Source organism: Heterodontus francisci, chromosome 6, assembly GCF_036365525.1.
Source record: "Heterodontus francisci isolate sHetFra1 chromosome 6, sHetFra1.hap1, whole genome shotgun sequence".
In the NCBI taxonomy this organism is placed as follows: domain Eukaryota; kingdom Metazoa; phylum Chordata; class Chondrichthyes; order Heterodontiformes; family Heterodontidae; genus Heterodontus; species Heterodontus francisci.
This window is the reverse complement of record NC_090376.1, coordinates 131,069,896-131,087,991: the sequence shown is the minus strand read 5'-3', so window position 1 is coordinate 131,087,991 and position 18,096 is coordinate 131,069,896. Positions and strand designations below refer to the sequence as shown.

At 40.8% G+C, this 18,096-nt stretch overlaps 1 protein-coding gene across 11 annotated transcripts in view; it reads left to right on the top strand.

Annotated features, from left to right (window-relative positions):
* tbc1d4 (TBC1 domain family, member 4) overlaps positions 1–17,847 on the top strand; it is a 292,672-nt gene extending 274,825 nt beyond the window's left edge. For all 11 annotated transcript variants that reach the window (XM_068034309.1, XM_068034310.1, XM_068034311.1 and 8 more), the window contains 4 exons: positions 355–514; positions 2,993–3,162; positions 8,392–8,568; positions 10,969–17,847. In XM_068034309.1, coding sequence (XP_067890410.1) covers positions 355–514; positions 2,993–3,162; positions 8,392–8,568; positions 10,969–11,244 — 783 coding nt within the window. In that variant the 3' untranslated portion in view covers positions 11,245–17,847. The remainder of the gene's footprint in view (positions 1–354; positions 515–2,992; positions 3,163–8,391; positions 8,569–10,968) is intronic.
* The last annotated feature ends 249 nt before the right edge of the window (positions 17,848–18,096 follow it).

Genomic DNA, 18,096 nt, shown 5'->3' with positions numbered 1-18,096 from the left:
TGATCTTGTATTCTGAGCAAAAACATGAACTATTGAAAGTGAAGGCAGCAGTGAAAATTGCTGGAATGCATTTTATATAGTGATCAGTGCAACTATTAATCCACTCATTCATGTTAGCTAGTGCTAAGATTTCAGCTACCCTAATCTCTTTGGTTTACCAGTAATAATCTAAAAGTTAAAATTTCTAAATTATATGGAATATGTAAGCATACAGAAATATCCAGCTGGGAGGTATTTTAGTTAACATTGTGTGTATGTTTAGATCGGTGAGCTTGTAGATCTGCTTAGCACCGAATGGCAGATGTGCATGCTGCCTGCTGAAAGCATACTGAAAACACTTTGTCCTTTGGGCAGATTCAGATGTACCAGCTGTCAAGACTTCTACACGACTATCACAGGGATCTGTATAACCACCTAGAAGACAACGAGGTCAGCCCCAGCCTCTACGCAGCTCCATGGTTCCTCACCTTCTTTGCCTCCCAGTTTCCCTTGGGATTTGTAGCCAGAGTCTTTGGTAAGTGATGGCCTTCATGTTCAGAATTTTAAAACTGACATAGAATAAGAATTTTCTGCCAGTTGGGAGTTTGGGCAATGTTTTCCCTGAACACAAGCAAGCTCGGATCAAGAAAACACTATTTATCCCATCAAGTTCATTTTTTCCAGAGGCCATGTACCAACTCTCTAGGCATGGACTCCACTACAACTACTTAATCTCCGGAGGGAAAATGCCTTATAACTGCCTCATTCCCAAAGCTAACCACTGAATATGTATCCTTCCTCGCATCTCCACTGTTCTACTCTAGCGAGCTGGACTCCGACTCATTCCTTCGCCTCCTACAGCATAGGAACAACCATGTCCTGTGGAATATTTCATCAGTTCAGTTTGTAACTGTCAGACCTGTAACGGCACAGCAGATGCTTTGGAACCCTGCATGCAGCACAGCCTATACCACAATGAAAAATAGTTCAACATGCAAGTGGTGAAATGTCCCACCCGCCCTCCCCTTTTCCAACAACAGGACCTTGTATTTATATGCCGCCTTTAATGTAATAAAACATCCCAAGGTGCTTCATAGGAGTGTTATAATGCAAAATTAGACATCAAGCCACATTAGATATTAGGCCAAAAGCTTCTTCAAAGAGGTATGTTTTAAGGAGCGTCTTACAGAAAGGTAGAGAGTTGGAGAGGTTTAGGGAGGGAATTCCAGAGCTTGGGGCCTCGGCAGCTGAAGGCATGGCCACCAATGGTGGAGCGATTAAAATCAGAGATGCTCCAGAGGCCAGAATTAGCGGGGCGCAGATATCTGAGTGTTGTGAGGCTCAAGGAAATTACAAAGATAGGGAGAGGTGAGACCATGGAGGGATTTGAAAACAAGGATGAGCATTTTAAAATCCTTCCTGAAGTTTTCCCATATGTCAAACCATCCCAGGCTGAATGATTAAGAGCTGCTAACAGGCTTCAGTCAGTCCATTTGGAATAATCTGATAGACAATTGCAGCACTGATCGTCTTACCTGTGATATGCTTATTGTTGTGTTCAGTAATCTTTACCATGGAATCATTCTTTCCAAATGCTATTAACCGAACCACTGGTTTTCAATATGATAAAGCGCGACTATGGTCAGAATTGTTAATTGATTTCTTATTTACATCAGCTATTCAGCAGCATGGACTGGAATACTTCCCTTTAATCATCTCAATCATAGAATAAGACAGCATAGAAGGAGGCCATTCATCCCATCGTGCCTGTGGCCAATCTTTGGACTACCTCAGTCAAAACTCCATTTACAACACAATTTAACGATTCAACACGGGGTGATTTTGATATCTATCTGTAACAATCATTTCCTACACGACAGTGACTACATTTCCAAAAGTACCTCATTGGATATAAGATGCCTTGGGATGACCCAAAGTCATGAAAGGCACTATATAAATGCAAGTTTTTTTTATTTTTGTAGGCAGTGCCGTATTGGTAATGCCACGGAACTAGTAATCCAGAGGCCCAGGCCAGTGCCCTGGGACATGAGTTGAAATCCCATTATGGCAGCTGGTGGAATTTTAATTTAATTTAATTAATCAATTCAATTAATTAATTAAAATCTGGAATTGAAAGCTAGCCTCAATAATCGTGGCATGAAACTACCATCAATTGTCATAAAAAACCCATCTAGTTCACTTTTGTCCTCAGTCTGGCCTACATGTGACTCCCAACCCACAGCAATGTGGTTGAGTTTCAGCTGCCCTCAGAAATGGCCTAGCAAGCCACTCAGTTGTCAAGGGCAGCAAATGCTGGCCTTGCCAGCGACGCCCACATCCCAGGAAAGAATAAAATAAACAGGAAAATGACCATGGTAATAGAAGCAGTATCTCCTCCCACCGAGAATGACAAACAAAACAAATGCAGTTATGGAGCACACTTCACTGTATACAAGAAGTGCTAGAATATTTGTACTGCCATGTATTTGCGATAAACCCGGAGACCTCAATGTATTTTGGGAATTGAAGGAATGCGTCCTACTTCCACTTGGCAACTGCCGAAGGTAGCAGATTAAAAAGCCCGACCTCACCATATGGGCAATTATAAACACAGGCCCCAGCCGACCACTGTGTTGGGCAGTGTTGGAGAATTCTTAAGAACAGCCCTTGAGCAATGCAGTATTCTGGATTGTAAGTGCTTCACAGAGTTGATGAATAATACTGTTGGAAAGTCATTACAGCTGTGCAGCATGCACTTTTTCCACAGATAAGCTGCTTTAGTAAATGGCTTCTGTGGCATCTCCTTGAGGGAACTGGCCTGTCTGGGGTCCTAAGATGTCACAACAACATCATATAGTATTGAAGTATTTCAAAGACCCAAAAACATAATACTGACTTTTTAAACTTTACACTTGCCCCCAACGAATAGATAAGAATTTTGACTTGAAAAATGGAATGCTCTGACTAACATGAAAACTGTGGGTCTGTATTCTCTTTCCCTTTCCAAAAACAGATATAATGTTTCTCCAAGGGACTGACGTCATATTTAAGGTGGCCCTCAGCCTGCTGAGCAGTCATGAGACATTAATTCTGCAGTGTGACAGCTTCGAGACCATTGTAGAGTTCATAAAGTCCACCATTCCAAATCTGAGTCACACGCAAATGGAGAAAACTATTGTTCAGGTATTAATGTCATTACTTAGCACTGTGAATCTTTGGTTGTCGTTGCCTGGATTGAGGCTTTTCTGAAGTTTTATAGATTGTCAGATGCAGAGAGGATATTTCATTGTTAGTCCGATGATAGTACAAATATCTCATTAATGTTCTTGATTATCTACTAACATGCTTTATCCAAATCACACCTTGCCACTGCCTTCCACCTGAAAAATACAAATTAAAATGTTCTTTTCTCTTCTTTCATTCTACCACTTGCATTTTATTTGACACTTAAAAATTTATTAACTAATCAATATTTCTCAAATTGAAACTATCATTTACATTAGAGGAAATAGAATGCCAAAATTTATGATAGGATTAAAAATAAAGTATTTTTCCATTTTTTAAAATCAACAAACTCCAAACTGCTGAAATGTATCCACGTGGGTTAGCAGTTTTAAACTGCAAATCTTTCTTAAACTCATAGAGATTTAGTGTTTGTCATCTCAGTGCCTGCCTCTGATATAATAAAGACACTGTGGCCATAATTGCAGACTGGCCTATTGAATGCTGCTCCATAAATCATCCTGTGGATAATATAAGGCCGTTAATAGTCATGTATTAGTCCAAGGGAGCCGTAAAGCTAGGGTTACTTGTAATTTACAGACTAGTCTTAAAGTATGTGATGACTAGGTGAGAAAGGGGTCTAGGGTTCCCTCTCAGCCTTCATCTGGTCTTACCATAACAGGGTTTAATTTTAAACACTCCGTGTTTTTAGCTCGCCCTTGGCGAATCCTTGTTCACCACTTTCCAATTATAAGGCAAAGAAACCAGCACAAACAGGCTTTCTTAGGTGGTTTAAAGAAGAAAAGCTGAAATTTATTTAAACTTAAACTCAAACCCTAATTCGGTTAATGCCTACGGATACACGACGTGCCCACGCTATCATGCACACACGACACAGGCGGGCAGATAGATACAGAAAGAAAACAGAAGAAATAAAGTGAAAAAGTTTGAGGTAATATCTGAGGAGGTTTTTTGTGTTATGGTTCTTCGAGCTCACTGTAGTGTCCTTTATTGTAGGTAGATCTTGTTTTTCATTGGGGCCCAGTATTCTTCATAAACCTTGTTCAGTGTAGGAGACTTTTCTGTCTTGGGGTTCATGTGCCTTCAGTGGATTTGGAGTTCTGTGAGAAAGAGATGGAGGCAGGCAGACAGGAGAGATCTTCTCAGTCCAGGAGTATTCTGTTTTCTGCCCAAACTGTTTGTACAAATTCAAAAAACTCAGGTTGCCCAGCAGGTTAGTCATGTGACTAGCTGGTTTGACCATGTCCGTTTGTGTATTCGGCTATCTTAGCAGTCAACCTGGAATGCGATCTCCCCCACCTTCAACGTCTGGTGATCAAAAGTCCATTGTGGGTTGAATGTGTTAGGGAATGGTTCTTTGTCCTTTCCAAGCACTGTCTGTTAATATGCAAATGTCTTTCCAGCCAAGGGTCCATAGTGGGTTGAATGTGTTAGGGAATGATGGGCTTTGTCCTTCCAAACACTGTTAATATGCAAATGTCTTTCCGGCCAAGATCTGGCAATTTTTTAAAGCAAGTCCTTACTTCACTTCAACAACAGTTTGAAATTTAATGTCCATGTGGCAAAATTAATATGCCTCATGCTTGTCAGGTGGGCACCTGCTTGACAAGTATTTGACCTCAAATTATAGAAAGAGACAAAGGTTTACGACACTGTTGATCACTTCTAAGTAATGCTGTTAGCACAGTAACCCTCAACAGTGGTTAGTATTTTATTCTAAATGTTTTCTACTTGTTTAATGTAGCTTTCTACACAACATTTATATAGCACAGCTGTGCTACACTGGTGTTTTTTTCCATCATGCGTTTGTCCAGCCTAATAGCTAACATCTTAAAAAAAACTGTTATTCAGGATTCTGTACAGTTATAACAGTTTTGCAAGATCCTAACTATCAATCTAGCCCAAAGCACATTATTGGCAGTGGTACAAAATGTGAGAAAACATGTCAAACTGTGTTCTATTAATTAAATAATTCAACACAAACTAACATCATGCTTTGTGTGAAAAAGATGTTTCCTTTCTCATACCCTAAGCTACCATAATGACAAAAGATTTTTTTTAGAGTTTAGATAATTTAGCAGGAAGCGAAAATTAGCAGAAATGTCATAGAGAGATACAGTACTGAAACAGGCCCTTCGGCCCACTGAGTCTGTGCCGACCATCAACCACCCATTTATACTAATCCTACATTAATTCCATTTTCCATACCACATCCCCACCTTCCCTCAATTCTCCTACCCCCTACCTATACTAGGGGCAATTTACAATGGCCAATTTACCTATCAACCTGCAAGTCTTTAGCTGTGGGAGGAAACCAAAGCACCTGGCGGAAACCCATGCGGTCACAGGGAGAACTTGCAAACTCCGCACAGGCACTACCCAGAACCGAACCCGAGTTGCTGGAGCTGTGAGGCTGCAGTGCTAACCACTGTGCCGCCCTGTTATACCAGCAAAGCCTGTATGAAATACAGCGCATCCTCATACATTTTAATCTTGTTCTCCCCCCATCTCCTTCCATGCATTATCTGCCTGTATGTTAGCTCTAAAGTGCTTAATAAAAGCTGATTGAGATGCTTCTTCCAGCTCCAGTCTGATTTCAATACATATAACTAACATTGGCTCCTTGCCTGCCAAAGCCTCAATTTTATAATTCTCGTGCTTGTTTTCAAATCCCTCCATGGCCCTGCCCTTCCCTATCTCTGTAACCTCCTACAGCTGGCATGATAAACCAAATGGCATCCTTCCGTGCTATATTACTCTCTGATTCTGTGAACCCTCCGAGTTCTCATCGCCACTCCAATTGTGACTTCTTGAGCATCCCTGATTTTTATTGCCCCATCATTGGCAGCCACGCTTTCAGTTGTCTAGGGTCTGGAATTCCCTCCTTAATCCTCTCTGCCTCTCTACCTCTCTCTCCTCCTGTGACACCCCATGAAATCTACTGCTGAGACCAGCACTGTCCTAATAATTCCCTATGAGGCTCCGTGTCAAATTTTGTTGATTACGCTCCTGTGAAGTGCCTTGGGACACTTTACTACATTGAAGGGCTATATATAAGGACTGTCATATGGCTTTTATAATGAACTTTACTGCAGCTTTCACTAATCCTGTCTTCCCTCTCACTCTCATCTTCATTCTCTTTATGTCTTGTTGCAATTCTCAGCCATTTGTCACTTCAAGTTTGGGATGTATGAGTGTTTTGCAGCATGACTCTGCTTATTACTTTAGCTACATAGATAGGTAGGATATGGATGGCTGTTATCAGTATCCCTTTATGTTCAGTGATAGGAGGGACACTTTGGTCAATTAGATAACATTTATAAATGGGCAGAAGGATTGCAGACATATTTTGATGTGGTGATAGTAGTATTCATCCCCAGTCCTATATATAGTCTTTGCTGCTGTATAATAGTTGGCCCCTTCCCCAAAACCTTTCCCTATTGAACACTTGCAACACATTCCCTGATCAGAAGTAGGCAGCAAGAACCTTGCTGTGTTCCCTCCCACTGAATAGAGAACTCAATCAAATAAATACTGTTCCCTGCCTGTGACTAGCCAACAATATTGAAGCAGATGAATACATTGAAGCACAGCAATTAAATCAGAAGGCAGATAGAGCTTTCCTTACGATTAAGCTAACCTTATGCTGCTTCATTCCTGTGTAGCCAACCAAAGGGGCCAGAAATTAAAATTTTAAACCCCCTCCCCATATATCCCAAACTTTGCATAGTTTAACAGGGTTCAGATTTTGCCTCAGATTCACTCCAACCCTCAGTGTATGCTTTTCAGGATGGCATGAATATATACATAGAGGCTAGCACTATTATTCTGAATCCAGTCAGTCCAATCACATGCTATCCTCATTGGTCTGATCCTTTTCAGTGATCTACAGATCTCACACTGGATGCAATTCTATTGATAGAATAGAAAGTTAGCATTGAGGAGTAAATCATTGGCCCATAACTAATCACATGACAAGCACTGTGAATGGTCTGTCTCCTTAACCAATTGAACTTCAGGCTAGAGGAAGAAACGGAGGGAACGAGGGAGAAAGAAAGAGAATGAATTAGAGTCAAATTAGATACAGAAAGAGAAAAACAATTGGATTAACAGAAAGAGAGAAAAGACAGCAAAGAAAAGTGAGATTGGAAAAATTAAAATTTCAAAAACCTCCAAGAACAATTTACTACCTGCAGGACATAGTGGTGTAGTGGTAATGTCACTGGGCTAGTGATCCAGAGGCCCAGACTAATGCCCTGGGGATAGGGGCTCAAATCCCACCTTGGCAGCTGGTGGAATTTAAATACAATTCATGAAAAATCTGGAATTGAAAGCTAGTCTCAGTATTGGTGCTATCATTGATAGTCGTAAAAATCCATTTGGTTCACCAATGTCCTTCAGGGAAGGAAATCTGCCATCCTTACCTGATCTGGCCTACATGTGACTCCAGACCCACAGCAATGTGGTTGACTCTGAACTGCCCTTTGAAATGGCCTAGCAAGCCACTTAGTTGTCAAGGGCAATTAGGGATGGGCAATAAATGCAGGCCTTGCCAACGATGCCCACATCCCATGAAAGAATTAAAAAAAAGGGTGAGTCTCCAAAGTTTCAGTTGTTCCTTTTCTGGGCTTCCAAAGTTGAGTTTCCTGTCAGGACCATAAATCACGCCATTAACAGGGTCCTCATGATGTGAAATACCAGCCCTAAATGTCTTCATCGAGATCCATCCACATTTATGATGCAAGTCCAGCAATTTCTTGAAACTCACAGAGAGGTTGATGGTGAGCCGCTGTTTTCACGAGACTAATATCAGAGTGGCACAAATCCTTTCAGCAATTTGTGATAATTTGCGACACATGACGTGTCTCTTCCTAGCTACAAATTGCAGTTTTTATTCCACACTAGTTATAAGGGGTGGCCTTGAACTCGCCATGATATTTCCAGCAATTTCTGGGAAAATATTATTTCCTTGTCAGTGCACAAGATTAATCTTTGATTCGTGTATAGAGTTAATTTTATGATAACCTGTTTCAAAGTTCTGTGGACAAGGCCACAATCCAATTTTGGATTTAAAACTGTGTGACAGAACTAGTTTCTCTAATGGTAATTTTAAAACATGAGACTCCCTTGTTCGCTGTTTTCAGTGAATCGTTTCTGGGTGAATTGTAGGTATTTGAGATGGACATTTCCAAACAGCTGCATGCCTATGAGGTAGAATACCACGTGTTGCAAGATGAGATGGTGGAGAGTTCATCGCCCTGTGATGATGGGGACCGTCTGGAGAAGCTGGAGAGAGCAAATTGTCAGCTCAAGAAACAGAACATGGAGCTGCTGGAGAAACTTCAGGTAACAATACTTCAACCGTAAAACTGTTACCGTAATAGGAAATAATAGTCTCATGGTTGAGAGGGTCAGGCTGTATTTTCTACTGGACGGTTAGTGTACTGTCTGGCTTTTGTACATTTTGCCAGGAAAATTAATTTTAGTCCTTTTATGGCAAATGCTGCAAAATGTGAAGTGACTATTATTACTCTTCATTCAGTTTTTTGTGTAGGTTCCTACTAATCTGCACGGTCAAAGTTATTTTTTGTACAGAGGACTAACCTGTAAGTCATGACTGCAGTCTGACCCTCAGCAAGCCTCATATCACTGGGCTGATATTTACATATTAGAAGAAATAAATAATTTATATATAGAGTCAGTTATAGTACAGAGGAGGCCATTCAGCCCATCGAGTCCATGCTGGCTCTCCACAGAGCTATTCAGACAGTGCCACCCCCACCCCCGCTCCCTACCCCCCACACTCGATCCCCATAACCCTGCAAGTTTATTTCCCTCAGCATCTGTTGTGTTTTTTATGTCTTCAGGAATCTGAAAGGCCTCACAAGTCAATGAATTCTTCGGGAAGTGTAGCCCGTCTTGTATTGGCAAACGTAGCAGTCAATTTGCACCTGGCAAGATCCCACAAAAAAGCAATTGAGTTTAGTGACACCTTAGCCTACTTTGTGGTGGTGGGTCAAGGATAAATGTTGGCCAGGACATGGGGAAAACTTCTTCATCTTTCTCAAATAGCACCATGGGGTCCTTTAATATCCTGAAAAGGCAGAAGGGACATTTGCTTAACATCGCATCCAAAAGCTGGCAGCTCCAACAGTGCAGCCTTCCTTCAGTACTGCACTGAAGTGGCAGCCCAGGTTAAGTGTTCAATGAACATCCTTCTGAGTAGAGAGCTGAGCGTGCTGCCAACCAAGTTAAGCTCAGACAAGAAGTTAATGTTTACTACCAGTAGCAGAAACAGAATTATGAGGGCAAATTTTCTGACTCTAAACACATGGCAAAGTACCTTGGCTGATTGGAAAATCGTGGGTGGTCCAATATGTGCTGGCAGTGGGTGAAGACCCTTATAATTCACCCTCTGACGTGGTAACCATATGCCTAATAGGAAAGATCTCGCCAATGGCACTTAAAATTTAAAGCTTCTGGTATGGTTTGGGTCAGGTTAACATGAATTCCACGCACAAATATTTTCCTGGAGTTGGGAACATGAGATTATTCCATCTATTGGGTTTATTTTGTGAGCCTTGCCAACCAGCAGACTCTATAGGAAAGTAACAAGCAGCATGCCTGTGAACTTCCAATATGGGAAGACAGAAACTGAAAGATAATCCTCACAGGGTCTGTCTCAATTTTTGTTTCACTGCTGCATTGTTTCAATCAAGTGAATCAGCTTCACAACAATTTGTAGGCATTTGTGGTACCAGGGATGTGGAACTTAAGTTATGTGGAGAGACTGGAGAAGTTGAGATTGCTCTCCCTAGAGCAGAGAAGGTTAAGGGGAGATTTAATCGAGGTGTTCAAAATTGTGAAGGATTTTGATAGAGTAAATAAGGAGAAACTGTTTCCAGTGGAAGTCGGGTCAGTACTCAGAGAACAGATTGAAGGTAATTAACAAAAGAACCAGAGGCGAGGTGAGGAGAAATTTTTTTTACGCAGCGAGTTGTTATGATCTGGAATTCACTGCCTGGAAGCACGGTGGAAGCAGATTCAATAATAACTTTCAAAAAGGGAATTGGATAAAGGGGAAAAAATTGCAGGGCGATTAGGAAAGAGCAGGGGAGGGGAATTAATTTGGATAGATCTCGCAGAGAGTCAGCATTGGCACGATGGGTCAAATAGCCTCCTTCTTTGCTGTATCATTCTATGATTCTAAGCACGGCCAAGTGCGCCATACAGGAAGGTCTCAGATGGAACATTGATCTTTGCTGAGGTGGCTGATCACAGGTGATCCTGGGCTTGTAGGATAAGATGGAGGGAGGGAGGTAAAATCAGTTAGGTTTCCCCCCCTTGGTCCTGATTCAGTGAGCCCTGCTAAAAAGCATACATATATGGAAATCTGGTGAAGATTGGATCAGCTTCTGCTCTGGTGCCATTACCTTAATCCCACCACCTCCCCCCCCCACCCTCCACAGTAGTCACCTTCATGGTAAAGCCTCATGTGAAGAGTGGCAATTTAGGGGAGGTTCGAAGGGATGCCATGTCTGTGGAACTTCAGGAGAAGCCAGCAGAAACAAGGAAGGAAATCGGAGGACAAGCAAAAGTAGGTGAAGAAGGTGCTCGATCTGTACTTTGGCCTGGAGTCCCACAGGTCCACATGTATTGGTGAATGGGCTACTGCTCTACCTCCTCTGTTATTTCAGCGTCTTGTTAATAAAACATTAAGCAGTGCCTTTTTCCTTCATTCCACAGGCCACTCGCTTCAAAATACAGAACCTGGAATCCAGCATTGAAAGCATTTTGAGCCGAGAAAATAAAATGAAGCTCCTGATCCGTACGATGGAGCAGGAAAAGCAGACGCACTTAAAGACTATAGAACACATGCGCAAGTATTTGCCTCCAGATGCCCTGTCTGATGGGGAGCTTCTGCCAAGGAAGAACTCGGGGCTTTTCTCATCAAGAAAGCCAGAAGCGTTGGATGAGGAACTGGACAGTAGCAAAGTTAAAATAGGAAATAATAAGCCATGAAAAGGTCAAGAGCAAAACCAAGGGGAGTGCATCTGTAGAAGCCCAATAACCACTATGATGAGGAAAGTGCATGCTTTACTAGGCCTCTGAGCCACTGCGTTACACTGGATATGGCTCAAGAAATTGTATCAAGGCCTTTGTAATGTGAGAACGGCAAATTTAGAAAGTGTACCCAAAATGTCCCATTTAAAAAGAAAAACACAACTTTAACAGTCCTTCAGCTGGGTTATTTGGTGTTTAGTAAGTTTAGCATCACGGTTGGAAACTGCGCCATGACTACAGCTTCTGTCGTATTACTTCTGTTGTACTTCAGCAAGGGGAGCTACTTTATCAGTAAGAGGAGAGAACATGGTGATGGTTCTATGACAATTGTCATTTTCCTGCCATATTTAGTTACTGGGGTGAGGACAGTAGTCAACTTGCTGAAAAATCATGTGGTAAATGTAAAAAAAAAATTATTTTCTCTTCAAGGAACAGCGTGTTTCTAATGTGAAACCTGTTTTGACCGTGGTAAATAAAAATAATCACAGCAGTTCTTTTCTTCATGACTACAAATGGTTGACTGCTGTTGAAAAATGGGACGGTGCGGCATTTAACCACCTGGTCTCTATATTTTAAAAAAAGTATTTGTAAAGTGCCAAATCCCACCACTTTCATGTCGGCTGATGTTGCAGTGAGCCAGCGAATCAGAACCTCTTCCCTATGCAACACAACTGGCTAAAGTCCAAAGAAGGACAATATTGCGAAAGGAAATCAAATAATTTGCAACTGCCAATGCTGTTTTTCCACCCATTGAGCTCCACAGTGCTTTAATTCTCCACTGTGTGTGTGTTTGTTATAAATATAACCAAATCATATAAACTGATGTCTGTATACTATGTAATGGTACAGGTTCTGTAAAACAAAAAGCTTATTTTCATCTTTGTGGTTTCTGATGGTGTTTGAAACATCTTTCAACAGGCTAACTCAAACAAATTCAAATAAAAGAAGAAAATAACTTCAAACTGCTGAAAGCAATGAATGAACATGAATAGAATCGTCCTTGTTTTTCAGCCTGGTGTAGACCAAAAACAGGTTATATTTTAATGCCAAATGAGTGTTCATGGTATAACTGAATAAACCAGTGTGAAGAGCACTATACTCGTTCCTGGATGTGTCTCAATCAGTCTGGGGTTTGCAGAATCATATTGTGGAGTTTTGTGCTGGCATCGGGGGAAACCGACGCCAAGATCCCCGCACGGGCTCTTGTATGGAAAGTCTGCCAAATGTAGTGCAAATCAGGCACTTAACTGGACAGCGGCGGGCCTTCCACATGATTTAGGGCCCCGCCACCAGAAATCCCGGCCTATGAACGAGGAATCCCCCTCCCCCCACCCGCAGCCAGGAAGCAGCCCGCACAGTTTGTTTTGGGCTGTGCTTCCCACACGGCCGCCTGCCGCACGTGTAATTGCGGCTGCAGTGAGAAGTGGCCCTTAATTAGGGGTTAATTACACAGTTAAAGGCCTCAATCGGTGCCAGAGCAGGAAGGCCGTTCACAGGTCTTCCTGCCCTGGACTAAATTTCAGCGGAGGCAGAATGGTGGTGGGGTCCTCCCTGCCACCAGCCCACCCGATTTTATGCTCTCCCCGCCTTCAAACCTGCTGCAGAGGAGAGCATAAAATTCCACCCAGAGAATCTTACAGCACAGAAGAAGACCACTTGGCCTGTCATTATTGTGCTGGCTCCTTAAGAGAGCTTCCCAATTTAATCACACACCCCAGCTTTTTCCCCTTAACCCTGAAACCTCTTCAGGGATTACTTTGCACAGTGCATAGATTTTGTAAGTACGCCTTTTGAGGCAAAAATCCTCTTGTCAGGGTAACAAAGAATGTTTAAAAAGAGTGAAGTTATTTCAAAACATTCTTCAGCTCAGGTGGTGAAGATCAATCCTAAAGTCAACAGGCTTCTGCTTAAACTGAGCTCTTCTCGATATAAATGAGGTCATTTCACTGGAATGTGCACTGTAGATGAGCTGTAAAATAAAACCACTTTAACTATTGTATCACGGGTCTTTTGATCAAATATTTGGCCTACTTTCCGAATTCAACATTATGAGGGATTTTGTTAGAGTAGATGAGGAGAAACTGTTTCGATTGGCATGAAGATCAGTAACTAGAGGACAGATTTAAAATAATTGGGAAATGAGGTTTTGTTTTACATGGCGAGTTGTTACAATCGGGAATGTACTACTTGGAAGGCTGGTGGAAGCAGATTCAATAATGACTTTCAAAAGGAAATTAGATGTATTCTTAAAGAGGAGAAAGTTTCAGGGCTATGGGGAAAGAGCAGGGGAGTGGGACTAATTGGATAGCTCGTTCAAAGAGCTGACACAGACACAATGGGCAAAATGGCCTCCTTCTGTGCTGTATGATTCAATGATACTCTGCACCACATTATTTTGTTTGTAGGGACATATTTTCTTCAGCATCTCCATTCCATTGAATAGTAGAGGAGTTTCAGTGCATGGGTCAGTAATATACATTTTGTGTATTTTCCACATTCCTATGTTATCATTAATGATCAACTTTTTTTGCACAGATTTTCTCCTGAAAACCACACCTTATGTTATGATGGGATTGTACCGTCACTGTACAATCTGACTAGGTAACTAATCTTCATTTGTATAGCCTTGTTAGCGTAGTTGCAACACTTTTGTTAAGGGCTACAGTTCTGACCAGTGACTAGTTGAAGGGCCACTTTCACATCCCTGCTATTAACATAGAAAATAGGAGCAAGAGTAGGCCATTCGGCCCATTGGGCTTGCTCCACCATTCAAAAAATATCATGGCTGACCATCTAATTCAGAACCCTGTCCCCCCTTTCTCCCCATATCCCTTGATCCCTTTGGCATTAAGAAATATATCTATCTCCTTGAATATATTTAATGACTTGGCCTCCACTGCCTCTGCGGTAGAGAATTCCACTAGTTCACCACCCTCTGAGTGAAGGAACTTCTCCTCATCTCGGTTCTAAATGGCATACCCCACATCCTGAGACTGTGACCCCTGGTTCTGGACTCCCCAGCCATTGGGAACACCCTCCCTGCATCTAGCCTGTCTAGTCCTTTTAGAATTTTATAGGTTTCTATGAGATCCCCTCTCATTCTTCTAAACTCTTGTGAATATAGGCCTAGTCGACCGAATCTCTCTTCATACGTCAATCCTGCCATCCCAGGAATCAGCCTAGTAAATCTTCTCTGCACTCCCTCCATGGCAAGAACATCCTTCCTCAGATAAGGAGACCAGAACTGCACACAATACTCCAGATGTAGTCTCATCAAGGCCCTGTATAACTGTAGTAAGACATTCTTGCTCCTGTACTCAAAACAATTCCAGACACTCATTTTGTTTCTCCAACTTTGACATTGTTTCCTTTTGCCTGTCAACTTCTCTTCCCTAAATCTTGATCACACAAACATCCTAGAGCCAATGGAGCTGTGTTTTAAGGGGTGGCAACAGATGAAGCAATAGATGAAAGGATGGGTTGCAAATGCCCCTGTAATATATTTTGAGTGCCATTGCACCATTGGTGATTGCACCATTCTGGGCATCATGACTGTGTCTGATTCTGACCTGACCTGACTCCCAGACACAGGCATTTTCCAGTAATGGTCACAGGATAGGACATGGGAGGGACTCTGATACTTCACCTCCTAGAGGTGCTGAGGCCAAGGCAACTTGCTTTTTATTGGTTAACTGAGGAATCATCATTACATTTATTAAACATAGGCGATCTTGAGTGACATAAGCAATGGAAAAGCCTTTTCCGGGTGTTCACTCTACCTTGGTGCCAATAGTATTCTAAATACCATAAAAAGAAAGAACTTGCATTTATATAGTACCTTTTACAACCTCAAAGCACTTTACAACAATGCTTTCGAAATTCAGCAGCTGTTGTCGGAAACAACAGGCTGAATTATGTGTTTTTGTTGATTTAAAAATCTTTTCAGAAAACAAAAGTAATTGATCTAAAAGTAGACAGTAAAGCGGCATTGAATGAAGAATATAGAGGAAACCAGTCGGTCAATTTTTCCCATCACACTGCAATTAGGAAAAGTTTACAGAGTACTTTTAATTACCATTAAATTGGATAATTTCATTTTTATTATTCATTGGTAGGGTGTGGATAAATTGATAATGTTGTGCTTCATTGTCCTCATTTTGTGAGGCTCCATTTCTGGTGTGAAGCATGGCTGAACAGAAGAAGGGAAAGGAACTCACCAGGCCCGATTCACAAGGCTCCCAGTTTTCCATCGATGAAAATAATTCAAGTTGACCTCATGTCTCCAGCTCTCTGACCCATGTTGACATCAAACGGGGCTTCCTGTGGGAGCCACACCTTGAAAACATTTACCCTGATACCTCTAGCTTGAAGTAAACACCCTACACTCTAGCATTTCCAAAGAAGAATTGTGATGGAGAAATCAATACCATTAAGGCATTTTTTCTAAGGATTGTGCAGAACACAGATTAAGAGCCTCACAATGGATGAGTTGTATTTGGCAGTCGTTCTGCTTTTTATTGAACAGGCAATAATAACTACAGCATCCACTAAAATGCTAAGTTTCACTTTAATAATTAAATGATTCCTGTGGCACATACTATGCTACTGCTAACCATTTCCATTGAAGTATATATTTAAACAGTATCTTGCTCTTTTTTTTACCAAGTTTTGTAAGTCATTTGATTCAGCCATAAAATTCCCATTGCACGATCTAAGTCAGATGCTTAAGAGATATGTGCTTGTTCATGTCTTAAATGATACCTTTCAGCCAATAAAGTATCTGTTGCCATACTTGTAAATTTGTATCAGTGGAATACTTTTTCAATTAGGATTTTCTTTTTATAATATTGCAAGCTGTAAAGAAAATTGCAGAACAGCTAGGATATCACTTTAGAGACAAATGTATGATTCTATGAGGGCTCTTGACATTAGCCTTCCCATAAAAGTAAATCAAATATAATAGAAACGTGATCCATTGCTCTGAGCAATCCTGCTTATGGGTTCCCAAAGAACTCAGGGCTTTAGCCTACCCTGGAGATCTGACACATGTTACTAATTATGTGACACTTTATCATACTTCAACACCTGATAGACTGCCTCCCACATTATAATGCTAATTTACCCTTGAAACCGACTGCCATACATTCGATCTTGGGGCTGTATAATTACAAAGGTTGTCCTATTTTCGAAAGCTAAGCAGACTGGATTTTTAATTCCCTTGAATGATATGATATATTTAGTTAGCGGAAGCAAAAGTTATACCTACCTTTCATTCCCATTTTGAACATCTTCTTCACAACTCTTTCCACAAATTGAGGTGGATCATTTGACCAAAACACTTCAGCTGCATAGTACTCCCACATATGCTGTTGTGCATAATTAAAAAAAAAGTAATAAGTGCTTAGATTAGTAGAGAAACAAAGATGGTGGCAACCAGAAGTTTCCGAAAATATTTGGAGTGATCTTTGATTGGTAGGTTGCAGTGATTTTACGTTATTCTCAAGTGAACTTAATAGCTCTCATTGGTTGTTTTCTGCCCACTTTCATTTATGGGCCCAATGTTAACCCATTCAAAGCCCTTCCATTTGCACCGAGTTTGTGTTTAATTTTTACCTTCCCTATCTCTTTTGTTATGATAGGTACTGTATAATAAATATGAAATTTAGGCCAATCTGATATAAGTTGTAAAACAACATTTTGGAAATATTATTTCTATTCATAGATATTGTTGATTGCCCATTTTAGATTCAGCATTTTTTTTGTCCTTAGCAATTACTCACTGGTACATTTTCTATTCACTTTTTCAATTTGGTGTTTGCTTCTTATCTTTTCAGATGTGATTTCTTGCAGTTCTGTACCAAATTTGACATAACCTAATGCAAATGTGATGCATAAATCTGCATATATTTAGTTGTGAGGCCCTTCAGTGTCTCTTGCCCATCTGGAGAATTAGGATTGAGAAGTAGCTTTCAATCATCAATGACAATTCAGTTTGATCACCTCATCATTCTACCTGTGTTTGTGTGTTTGGGAAGGGAACATACATACATAAATACACAGGTCAAGCGGTGATGTGATCACATAAATACCGACAATGCTATTTAATTTCAGATAAAAGCTGTAAAGGAAACATAGTTATAATATTTTCATACTGGATTAAGACAATAGACTCAAAGGCTGAAAACTATTTCTGTATTATAGAAACAATATGGCTAAACTTACAAAAGGTATAAAATGTGATTTTTTTTTTAAAAACCTTTTACAATTATGGTTGCAACTATTGTAGAAAGAATGTATGAATATCAGAAGGTTAGAGCTATCCCTGCCCCACCAATAAAAGCCATGATGTTGATTTTCTCTGTCGGCATAGACTAATTTTTTTTCCCCACTAGTATAGAGCTAGATTAACAAACTTTCTCACATTTTGTTAAGTGACTAATTGTTTAAGAATTACTGAGGGCTGTTAGAGTGGAATGTCATTGCAATGGATCTGTATGTATGAATTTGTGTCCTTTGTGATTCAACAATTTCCTTTGAAATAAAATTAGTACTTTCTCTGAATGGCTTCTGAAAGGAAACATATATGGTGTTTGGATTGCCGATTTTTTTTAATTCATGGGATGTGAGTGTCACTGGCATTGATTGCCCATCCCTAATTGCCCTTGAGAAGTTGGTGTGAGCTGTCTTTGTGAAAGTGGCTTGCTCGGCTATTTCAGATCAGAAGGAAGTTAAGAGTCAACCACATTGCTGTGGGTCTGGAGTCACATGTAGGCTAGACCAGGTAAATATGGCAGATTTCCTTCCCTAAAG